The 12,498-nt window shown below is 42.5% G+C and overlaps 1 protein-coding gene across 1 annotated transcript; it reads right to left on the reverse strand.

Annotated features, from left to right (window-relative positions):
- Positions 1-2,151: 2,151 nt before the first annotated feature.
- On the reverse strand, positions 2,152-12,037 carry LOC118367364 (uncharacterized). The gene is made up of 7 exons (XM_035750747.2): positions 11,549-12,037; positions 8,743-8,863; positions 6,908-7,074; positions 6,424-6,611; positions 6,145-6,289; positions 5,072-5,196; positions 2,152-4,452 (listed from the first exon to the last, which is right to left on the reverse strand). Exons 1-7 carry the CDS (start codon positions 11,595-11,597, stop codon positions 3,421-3,423), a joined length of 1,827 nt encoding a protein of 608 aa, XP_035606640.1. The 5' UTR covers positions 11,598-12,037; the 3' UTR covers positions 2,152-3,420.
- Between the last annotated feature and the right edge of the window lie 461 nt (positions 12,038-12,498).

Genomic DNA, 12,498 nt, shown 5'->3' on the forward strand with positions numbered 1-12,498 from the left:
TAAAGCATTGGTTATGCAGCACAAAACGGTTTTACATCAGCAAGAGCAGGGCAGGCCAGGGCTCATGATTGTGATAGCCTATCCATTGCAGTGTGTAATGCTACCTGCTCTCACAGTCTCACGTCAGAATTAGACATTAATCCATGTTTCTCAAACATCGAATTTGGAACTTGTTCTAATCCTTTAAAGTTAAGTTCAAAGTCTGAATTTTTAAGGTTAGAGTTAAGTTCAGGCATTACCTCCAAATTCTTAAGGTTAGGCATTAACATCCGAATGGTTAAGGTAAGGGGTAAGGTTTGGGATAGGCTTAAAACAAAAATATTGAAAACAACTTTCTATCCAAAGGATTCAAACATGCAACCTTTGGAATCAGAGGCAGATGCTTATGCCTACTTGAAGGTAAGAGCACTCATTGTTGCCCCCAGTGGCCGGTTTCCACATCTCCTGACATCCTCAGACATGGAAGGACGTTGAATACTGACTTGTGTCACGGGTGACCAGGCTGGTAATGCAGTGAAGCCTAGTTTTATATACACCATCCCAGCAATGCAAAACCTCAGGAAGAAAGACATTTTCTCAGAAATATAACTTTGCCCTGTACTTCTCCGAGCATGCACTTCGTATAGCCTAAGTCTATAGCCTATAGTATGTGTGTGTGTTCGTGTGTGTGTGTGTGTGTGTGTGTGTGTGTGTGTGTGTACACGTTTTACTATACTTGTGAGTACCAGAAGTCCTCATAAGATTAGTAAACCAACTAAAATTAAAATAAGTGAGGACATTTTGCCAGTCTATTTTAGGCTAGGGGGTTAGGGTTAGAATTATGGTTAAGGATAGGGGGTTAGGGTTAGCGTTAGGTTTAGGGTTAAGATTAGGGGTTAGGAAAACATTTGATTTTGAATGGGAATCAATTGTTGGTCCCCCAAAAGTCCTCACACGTATAGTAAGACGTGTGTGTGTGTGTGTGTGTGTGTGTGTGTGTGTGTGTGTGTGTGTGTGTGTGTGTGTGTGTGTGTGTGTGTGTGTGTGTGTGTGTGTGTGTGTGTGTGTGTGTGTGTGTGTGTGTGTGCGCTTGCACACTGTGGCCATAAAATGTCCAAATGAGGTCTGGAGGCAAGACCCCTGTCACGCCCTGACCTTAGAGATCCTTTTATTTCTCTATTTGGTTAGATCAGGGTGTGACTAGGGTGGGCATTATGATGTTTCCCAATCAGAGGCAGCTGTCTATCGTTGTCTCTGATTGGGGATCATATTTAGGCAGTCTTTTTCCACCTGTTGTGTGTGGGATCTTGTTTTTGTATTGTAGTCTTTTTGCACTACAAAGCTGCACGTTCATTTTGTTACTCTTTATTGTGTTGTTGCTGGTTCACATTAATAAAGATGATGAACGCTTTCCACACTGCACCTTGGTCCAACCCTTCCAACAACGAACGTTACAACCCCCTTCTGCACAGCAGAACCACACGTTATGCTTATGAGCAATTAAATCCATTCAATTATTACAGTGATATTTAACCTCTCCAGTTTCTCACTGCAGAATAGCTGGTGTCAAATTAGATTTCCGACTCCAGGGCCGAAGTAGATTTGAGGGAATTATTTCAGGGCCCAGGAGATTTACGTTAGCAGGCATTTTTAAAAAAAAGGCGTGGCTTAGTTATGAAACTCCTGGAAAAAAATTCCCTAGTTCGACAGTTGGTTGTACAGAAACCGTAACCTGGCAACTGGCAGCCACACTGTACCTTGGTACCTTGGTTCAATATCCCACCAGCCAACACTTTATTGAGTCATCTAATATATATGGATGGAGGAGGGACACACTGTATTTCTTTCTGTGCCCTTTGGCTTGTTTGCATAAACCACATCACGGGTTGACATGGCAGGGAGGGAGGTGATTCTGATGTGTTTGGCTAAGACCTCATGATAAGAAAGAACATGCTGGAGCCTTTCAGTGAGACAGCAGTGAAACGTCTTGTTATTCACACGGGCCACTCATCTAGACTGATCAATAATATTTGTAAAAGTGAAGAATAGTCATAGAAAAAGCACTTGATGTGTCAGCCCATCAAGACTTCCCCTCAACTTCCCTTGCTTACTAATGTCCCTGAAGCTCATGTTTGCTGACATACTTTTTGACAGCAGTGATGGATCAACCAATTCAGTAGCACAAGTAGTTACCTTTTTAATGAAAACATTAAATTCACAGTCATATTAGTTGTAAAAGTGACCCATATAAAAAACAAATCAGTATTATACTGTACATATATGCTGAATATGTGATACACATCACACCTGACAGTTTTAACAGTTTATTAGCCCATTATTATATCAAAGTGTAGTAAACACATAGGTATTGTCACTTAGATACTAAGTGCCCTGTTTGGCGTTAGTAGCTCACCAAAGTACCATAACCACCACACCCTCGTGGAGAATTACCCAAGCCTTTTGTCTCCTGTACTGTAGTTTCATCACCTCAAAAGAGCAGCAAACAATGAGAGGACGTTAATTGAGGTCACGTACTCTGAAGACAAAACACACACAAGTTATTTGACACGTTTCTCGGGTAACTCACGCTGCCATGTTTTGTATTTCTGATACTAATATTTTAGAAATGTATGCTTCACCTTCAATGCTAATATGAATTTCAATTGTTTTCGATACATTTTTTTCCCCCCAGCATTGTGATGCATATAATGTGGAGCACGATAACACAGATAATATGACAAACGAGAAACAATAAATGAAAGAGACAAAAGTACAGATATGCTGAAATGAAAGCTTTGTGCCTATGACATTATGACATGAGAGGACAGGCTGTTTACTTACCTTATGCCACCCAGATTCAACCCTGGATGTAAATTGAATTTCTTCAAATTATACAGAAACTTCACAGTCATGGTTTAAATGAACATGTTAGTGTACATTAAGATGTGTGTATGTATGCACACATATATTGGAAGAACTAGCCTGTTTCTGGAAATGTTGCAAAATATGCAAATGAAAGAGAGCGTCACAATCAAATGTACAGAATCTATTTTTACAGCATTTCATCCTATATTCTTGATCCTACATTTTACAGCACTTGATCCTACATCCAACATTTGTCATAATGTAAAAAAGGGCCAAAATTATAGCATTAATTCAGTAGGATTCCATTGAGGGGGGCATGTGTGCTGGATACTGGAGTAGAATCCTGCTCTTGTTTCTGAATCATAAGCTCCATGGCAGGCAGGTGAGGGACCGTGAAAGCCCCACTCTGCACTGCCACCAAAACCCTCTCTCTGCTCCTTCCATCTTCTCCCTGCACTTTGTGAAGGCTCGCTGAGACGGAACTTGTCTCTGGCGTACATTGGAGACCCAAACAGAGCGAAGAACAGGCACAGAGGCCCTTAAGATTATTTTAGGGATCTAAAAAACGAAAACCAATCATCCTAGAATTTGTACCACCCAACCTCCCAGAAAGAATTCACTGCCTCTTTCATCCCCTCCTTGCTCTCCTTCTTCCTCTTCCTCCTGATCAATCCAAGCCTGTTGTGGAGCATATGAGGAAATCACAAAGTTATCCTCTGCTGTTAGACCTTGAGGGGCAAGGGGTACCCAGTGTTGTTTGTAACCAGACAACAATGTCATTGATGAGGTCTCGCAGTCTGCAAGGTTGATGGGAGGTATGGAGTGAGATGGTGAGTCATTAGAGTTATTGAAACACAATGGAGAGATTGGGGTGTATATTGTTCTCTCCTCCTCTCTCCCTGTACCAGGGCCCAACCACTCTGTCTCCCCCGTGGTGACCAGATCAGACAATAGTGATGCCCTTTGCCCAGTGTTGTCTAGGTCCCACAAAAGGGGCTGCCCCTTAGTGTCTGTAGGCAGTGCCATGCTGGCCATGACACTCTGTGTCTCTGGCTGGAGCAGCAGAGTAGACAACTGCAGTTGGCCATCAATACGCCGCAATGTGGGCAGGACCAGGGGGTGCCCCGTTGAGTCCCTGTCTCCAACACACTGGTTCGGCTCAGGTGGTGCTCCACGCGAAAACAAAACTGGACCACCTTGAACCCAACTGGGTTTGTGGTCACTGGATTCAGATGACCATGGAGAGTTGATGTTGTCTTCGCTGTCTGGATGGTGATGGCATTCTTCCTTCACACCTTCATTGGATACCTGCACTACGACCATGCTATAGTTGGAGGACTGGGTGCTGTTGTTGGAGTGCTCTGGGGGTGGACCCTGCTGGCCCATGTAGGTGTCACAGTGCCTGGGCTGGGCAAGGGAGGAGGATCTGTCCTGGGGGGAATAGGACCCAGACCCACTGCTGGTGAACTTTGACCCCATCTGGAGTTTACCAGTCTTCAGGTCACCATAGGAGAACCCCACAGGGTAATGGTACAGCTTGGCAGTGGAGAAAGTGATGGCTTCTGGAGGGTACCACGATGGAGGTGGGATGTTGCTGGTTGTCAGTTTCTGTGTAGAAGAGAAAGAGGATTTAGTTTATGTAACTTACTAAAACACCTCTATGACCCCCCCCCTCTACATCCCACCAAACCCTTGGAATCATTGAGTGGTTACAATGTATGTCAAACCAAAATGAACTTGTTCAATTATAATTCTGAACAACTTTCATGGCAAGAATGAAATGAGCTCAACTGAAACAACACTGCTGTAATCTTTTGTAATTGCTTTCAGTTCTTGGCATGAAATGCAAATTACAGTGATACAACTGATTAAACGCGTATGATTTCTCAGCATATGAGAGGAGTTGGAATAAAACAGATACAACTTTGGGAAGATTGGTAAGTGCAGCCCTTTAAAGAGAAAATGAATGACGATAAAGTTAAATAATTTCCTCATAAATCAGTGCATGTGTAAATTGCAAAGAGATAACATTTTATTGTAACTACTGTTACACATTGTGCCCTCTTCCAAGTTAGGTGTTGCTTGAGATGAAACTCAGGTTGGGTTTCACCCTATTGAGGCCTCTCATACACATGTTACAGTAAGTTTGGCCTGGAGGCCTGTTTTTCCAGTAACAGGAACTGGCACTCCTTCATATATGGGGAAATCTCCAATCAACATTTCTTACCAAGGCGTCTGGCATGTTACTCCTCTTTCTCACATAGTGACGACACACCACCACCGGTAGCAGGAGAGAACCAAGTAGCAGACACCCTAAGAGGAGGAACCAGGGGAACAGCAGCCGGGGGTAACCTAGACGGGGGAAGATTGTTTCTATTACACCTCAGTAGTGGCAATACAGCTGCCTCACTCTCAGAGCCTATTGTAAATTGCCAGCGCTATAGAGCAAGCGTGGGCGTGTCTGTGAGGTCAGTCAGTGCAGTAGTTTCAAGGATGCATAAATAAGAGACTCCATTCAGTCTTGTCACCAGGAAGTGAGCCTTTATATAATCTTTGAAAAGGCAGCAGGAATACCCTTAACATTGTGAAACCACAGTCTATGCATTTGCAGTATGCCTTTAAGTTCTTTATGGTAACAGTATGGTTACTCAAATCATTCACAGATGATTCATTCAACATAACTAGCAAAGGCAAAAATGAAAGGCAATACCAGCCTGGTCTCATAGACTAAACGTAACATAGTAAATGTAAATCCGGGACACTCAAATTAGTATGATATGTTACGTTTGGTATGGTTACAAAAGACAGATGGTTACTTAAAGCAAAAACGAAAGTTGGGTGGTTGGTCGGTGTGGATGGGTGGATGTATAACCAAAGGATGCGAGTTCAAATCTCATCACGAAAAACTTGAGAATTTTAACTAATTAGCAACTTTTCAACTATTTACTACTTTTTAGCTACTTTGCAACTACTTAGCATGTTAGCTAACCCTTCCCCTTCCCTTAACCGTAACCTTAAACCTTTTAGCTAAACCTTCCCCTAACCTTAACCCTTTAACCTAACTCCTAAACTTAACCCTAACCCCTAGCCGCTAGCCTAGCTAACGGTAGCCAGCTAGCTAACATTAGCCACCTAGCTAGTTCATAACATATTGTACGTTTTTCTAATTCAGAACATATAATACAAATTCCAATTCGTAACATATCGTACGACATGGGTGATGGACAACCACAAATGAATACATACAATAGGAAACTTGTGCATGCATGCAGAGCCTTGAGGGACACCAGATGACCTCACCTGGTAATGCCACACAGAATGTATGGCTCTCACTGGGATTTCGGTGCCTTTCTACAGTTGGGACGTACACTACATAGCCACAGTACTCTACACTGATGTTCTTTAGATTGTTGAGGACAAACTCTCCAGTTGTGCTTTCGTGGACCTGTGAAAAAAAGAGTCAGCAGTCAGAACATGTTTTGTGTATCTAACGTGTGTGTGTGTGGGTGGGTGTGCGTGTGTCTGCATGCATATTGTGTGAGCAGTACGTGTGTGTGTGGGGTGGGGGGGGTTTATCACCTGTGCTGCCCAGCTAGGACGAGTGATGTTGAGGGTATAGACGGTTGGAGGTTTATGGTAGGAAAAGCGGGTACTGTTGAAAATCTCCTCGATGGAAGTCTTATTATCCGGTCCTAACGGTAGGGTGACAGTCACTTTTAAAGATGATGTTGTGGCTTTCACAGACACATTGGGTGGCCCAAGGACGGCTGACGTGTAAAAGACAACATTAAGAGTGAGAATAAGACTAAGGAAAAAGAACGAATTAGTGACAATCTGAAGAGAACAGGATAAACCCATTGAGTATGGGCCAAATGCTAACTGGACGAATTGGTGAGTAACAGAAGCTTCCATGGAAACATACTTTGATGTCATTAGAGAATATGAACAGACAATTGGAGCGATGTGTATGTATCACAGCTAAGGATTCTGCCCTCTGAGCCAACACATACTCCAAAAACATCCCAATCTAGAAAAAGTATGATAAAGAGAGGAAATTGCTTACTGTCTCTCAGAGGTTTAAACAGTGCTGTATGGCCTAGGGAGTGACTGTTGGCGAAAACCTGAGCACAGTATGAATTTTGATAGATGTATGGTGTCTCTGCAGTGAGGTCACAAGAAAGAGTTGTGATGTTCTGGCACGCCATATTCAGCTTGTATGGCTCTCCGTACCTATAATGAACACAAAAAAACATGATCAAACATAAAACACACTATGTAAGGAACCCTTAGCCAAAATTGAATGTTGCATTTTGTAATAAATATTGAGTAACACTCTACTTGATGCCTGCAGGTACAATGCTTTAAAAAAATAAATTATAAGCATGTATGAGCATTTATCATGACATATCACATGTTGTAAATGTATTGCCTTTCAGGGTGTGCGTGCGGCATCCTAGCTGCTCGACCATAAATAGCACAACAGAGTTCAGAAATAGGTGTGTTATTTAACCCCTTACTTCCTCATAGAAAAATAACTGAAGGATAGTGTGTCAAACAGGGAACCGATATTCAGCGGGGATGACCAGGGCCAATCTTTTTCTGAACTGATTTGATGGTGGAGCTATGAGGCATTGAAGAAGGACATGCAAGCCATTCCAGGTGACCGTCTCGGAGAAACAAATCAATGCGATTGGTGTGAAACTTGGCATTTGCCCGTCAGACCGTGTCATGACCAATTAGATGAGCTGACGTTTCCACTTTGTAGCGATATCTCAAAGAGGCGGTAAGACAAAGTGATTGAGACGAAAACGGTGGCCTTGCATAGCCACAGGTGAACTGAGTGCCGTTTGTAAAGTTAAATGTTACATTTTTACAGGCAATTATTTTTACAGATTTATCCCTGTGGTGTGCAGAGAAACAGAGTGAGGCCTGTGGTGATGCACAGACCACAGCCTGTCTGCTAATGCTTGCCCCAGCAAGTGGAGCTCAACCTGCAGCATGGAGAAGTACAGTAGCACCACAGTTTCAAGGCTGATGGCAGTAGGTGGAGCAGCAAATTGAACAACCCACCATATCCAAAACAATGGGGACAACGATGGGGACAACGATGGGGACATCAATGGGGACTTCAATGGGGATAATGATGGGGACAACAATGGGGACATCAATGGGGACATCAATGGGGACATCAATGGGGATTACGACGAAGACAACAATGGGGACAATGATGGGGACAACGATGGGGACAACAATGGGGATAACGATGGGGACAACAATGGGGACATCAATGGGGACATCAATGGGGATAACGATGGGGACAACAATGGGGATAACAATGGGGACAACGATGGGGACATCAATGGGGACTTCAATGGGGATAATGATGGGGACAACGATGGGGACATCAATGGGGACTTCAATGGGGATAATGATGGGGACAACAATGGGGACATCAATGGGGACTTCAATGGGGATAATGATGGGGACAACGATGGGGACATCAATGGGGACTTCAATGGGGATAATGATGGGGACAACGATGGGAACATCAATGGGGACTTTGATGGGGACAACAATGGGGACATCAATGGGGACATCAATGGGGATAACGACGAAGACAACAATGGGGACAATGATGGGGACAACGATGGGGACAACGATGGGGACAACAATGGGGACAACAATGGGGATAACGATGGGAACAAAAATGGGGACAACAATGGGGATAACGATGGGGACAATGATGCTGAAAAGGAGCATGGTTCCGTCTTTCAGCACACAGCTTTAAAATGTTGTTGACATAAGTCACATGTCGCCCTAGGTCACCCTAGCCTAGGCACATAAATATGTTGTTGGGTTGAAAGGTGAAAAGGTGACCACTGTATTCCTGTCTCTCACCTTTTGTAATGCACACTGTAAAGGACCCCTTCATCTGGGCTGTCGAACTTGTTCCAGTGGAGCACAGTGTTGAAATTCCTAGAGATGAAGTATGGCTTACCTTCACCAATGGCAGAACAACCTATAGATAAAGAGAAAGACGGTGGGGAAAGTGAACTTGTCCATTTCCGAATAGCATTCGTAGTATAACGTCTCTCTAGTCAGTACACAAAAAGCATTGCTCTATTATTCAACATTGTCGCGACCTATGTGACATGCTCACAGCAACAGCCTCTGTCAAAGGATCTGCCTCCCTCGGGATACACTTGCTCCATTTTCACTCATAGCAGCTGTGGGCCAAACTCAAACAGGACTTACGTAAGCTGGGCTTTGTTTCATTGGCAGCAGGAACTAAAGTGTGTAATTGTTCCAGGGCTACAGAGGAGGGAATATAAGCAACTGAACATGTGGAAGCAAGCCAATTGTTTGATTTGAGTGCGAATAGGATGAAACAAAAGCCACAGTTTGGGTCTGTAGGGCCCATCCACAAAGGGATGTTTAATAAAAAAAATACAGTGTCCATTATAGGACAGCCTTAATTCCTCAAGAGGTTTGTGCCAGTCTTATCGGGACTCTATAATAAGATAGAAACTGTAGTGGAAGAATAATAGAAGGTGATAATTGCGACGAGCGACTTGCAGGCGCTGAGGCCCAGCGTGATGACATGAATCATGATTTTTGGATGGCTGACCATCTGTGGGGCTACCACGGGGTTTAAACACACCTTATATGTGGACTTCTCTGTGCAGGGACGTTCCCACAGAACCCTGCGAGTACAGAGACCATTGGAGGTGTGAAGACAGATGAAAAGGTGAAATAGACTAAATTAATGTTGTTGGGAGTTTTAAACTATCATGTTTGAATTGTTTCAAGAGTTCATAAAGAGCCATGGATTTGGATATGTTTCATTGTGCTGTAAGTGCTATGGATGTATTGTTACAGGGAAAATGAGTCATTCTGTTAATCGGAGAGCTGATAGTTCAAAGAGGGAGCGACACAGTGGCGCTCTGCTATATTCTAAATTGAGTTGATTAGATTAGAATCTGGGTGTGTTTTTCTGTCTTTTGTTTTTACTCGCCAAGTGCAAAGAAAAGTTCATTCAGCTTGAGTGTGTGTTCATGCTTGAATTTGGTTAAAGGACAGTAAATTTGTTCATATGAATTGAAGGCAAGTGTAACCACGTTAAGTCTCATTTACGCTGATTAGTCTGTAATGTATGTATGTTCACGTACACTGCAATTGTTTGAGTGTTAATTATTTAATGACCGGGACATTCTAATAGTTGAATTGAGTAAATGCGTTCCTCCTTCTACAGAGTAATTCTTTGATTGACTCTACTCTTATAATTTAGCAGGTCTATTGGCAGTTGTTATATACACAATACCCACAGCATATGCCTGAGTACCACCTTGACATCCCTGATCTGCTTGCTTCAGTAAATTAATGCTAGTACATTGGACGCCAGGATTAGCTATTCGTATCTAGTCTCTTAATAATTGAATAACGGTGCAAGTTAGACATGTTCATTATAGTCATTCTGAGAGGTGATGCAAGGCTCGCTACCTTGACTAGATCCTCTAGAGACGTACAGGGCCTGTCGCATTTATTTACATAATGTTGGAGTCAGATTGATAAAGGCAGTTTATTATTATGCTCAACATCATTTCTACATAACGTTTGGATAATTTCCATCCAACTACATAATGTTTGGATATTTTCCATCCAATTACATAACGTTTGCATAATTTCCATCCAATTACATAACGGTTGGATAATTTCCATCCAACTACATACCGTTTGGATAATTTCCATCCAACTACATAACGTTTGGATAATTTCCATCCAACTACATAACGGTTGGATAATTTCCATCCAACTACATAACAGTTGGATAATTTCCATCCAACTACATAACGGTTGGATAATTTCCATCCAACTACATACCGGTTGGATAATTTCCATCCAACTACATAACGGTTGGATAATTTCCATCCAACTACATAACGTTGGATAATTTCCATCCAACTACATAACGGTTGGATAATTTCCATCAAACTACATAACGTTTGGATAATTTCCATCCAACTACATAACGGTTGGATAATTTCCATCCAACTACATAACGGTTGGATAATTTCCATCCAACTACATAACGGTTGGATAATTTCCATCCAACTACATAACAGGTGGGATTTTCACTACACTACAATATAGATACACTAGGAAGAATTTATACTTAATTAACCTTTCCTTTTTTTAAATGTCAGTTACGTATGTAGAACCACTTACGTCACAGTGCATCTGGTCATGTCTTGTGCAGAGTACAGGTTACGCAATTCACCAGAAAATTATACACAGTCTCGACTTCCTTCCACATCAGCATTTTGATATGCCCTATAATAATGTAGTCGATATAATAGACCACTCAAATTAACTTGCCCTGGGGATCCATTTTCCATTGATGGCTATAATTTAGTTCACATAGGGTTCACTACTCTTTGTCCACCAGGATCTTGATTAGAACTGTGGGGAAATCTCAAGAGACTCACATCATCTAATTCATTACGACCTCATATTAAAACAATGACTGTCATGATGCGTCCCAAATGGGCCCCCTATTCCCTATATGGCGCAGTACTTTTGTCCAGAGCACCAGTGCACTATTTAGGAAATAGGCTGGCACTTGGGACGCATCCTAGGTTTATATCTACATAGAGTGCGCTCATCCAAATCAAACAGGAGATCAGTAGTGCTCCGTTAAACTCACCATAGCAGTACAGGAGAAGCACCACGACCTTCCTAGGCCTCAGATCCATTGGGCTTTAGGAGTCAGAAGAGTGAGATTAAAATCCCGTTCTCACAGTCTGTACTCCTTTGTCCTGATTTCTTCAGGCAGAACCCACCATGCGATGTGTAGTAAATACGACTCCAGTCAACAACAAAAAAAACAGTAATGGTCCAGGTAAAAAAAAAATCAATGAAGACACAAGGAGAGACCAAGTCCCAATCCTCCGGGTATCGGAGAGCAGATCTGGGATTCATATGATATCCTATCCACGACCTGAACCATCTCTGACCAGTTTAGGGAAAGGAGCACCCATCCCCAGGTGAGCTGCAGGTGAACTTTGGAACCGTCTTATCAACTTTGTTCCTGTTTTTGTCTCCCTATGCTCAACCTCCCTCCCACAAAGTCTCGGCTACTGTGCTGGCTGTCCTCTCTCTCTCTCTCTCTCTCTCTCTCTCTCCCTCTCTCTCTCTCTCTTTCTATTTTTCTTTCTCTTTCTATTTCTCTCTCTCCTGTTCTTGTCTTTCAGGTTTTATCTGACAATTCATCCTACATCATTACAAAGGCGATAGAATGTGCAATCTGTCAACACATCGCACCGCCACATGAGAATAAGCTGTTTAACCTGTTTTCAGTTTCACCAGTGTTCTATTGCTGTGTTTAATGGTTTTCAAGCAATGGTATGTAGCTAGCTAGTTATATAGCTAGTTATTCAATGGCACACCTTTCTCTGCACAACCAAGGTGTGTACAGAACATGAATTATTCCTTCGGAATGAATGAAGGAGACTCCAAGAAATATTGCTTCAATGGATCTTTGTAGGATAATTATGGAAATCTGATTTTATAATGGAACCCATATTGTTGCCCACAGGAGTCTATGCATTGTCCCTGCTATCCACCACCATATCACATAGACTTTGTTTTAATAGG

This window comes from Oncorhynchus keta, chromosome 34 (genome assembly GCF_023373465.1).
Source record: "Oncorhynchus keta strain PuntledgeMale-10-30-2019 chromosome 34, Oket_V2, whole genome shotgun sequence".
Classification (NCBI taxonomy): Eukaryota; Metazoa; Chordata; class Actinopteri; order Salmoniformes; family Salmonidae; genus Oncorhynchus; species Oncorhynchus keta.

Excerpts from the sequence above, each read along its gene's own strand:
- LOC118367364 (XM_035750747.2), bottom strand. The coding sequence starts at position 11,597 with ATGGATCTGAGGCCTAGGAAGGTCGTGGTGCTTCTCCTGTACTGCTAT. Across the intron at positions 8,864-11,548 it reads GCTTCTCCTGTACTGCTATG|GTTGTTCTGCCATTGGTGAA; the intron begins GTGAGTTTAACG and ends CTTTATCTATAG. Across the intron at positions 5,197-6,144 it reads ATTCTGTGTGGCATTACCAG|GTTACCCCCGGCTGCTGTTC; the intron begins GTGAGGTCATCT and ends TCCCCCGTCTAG.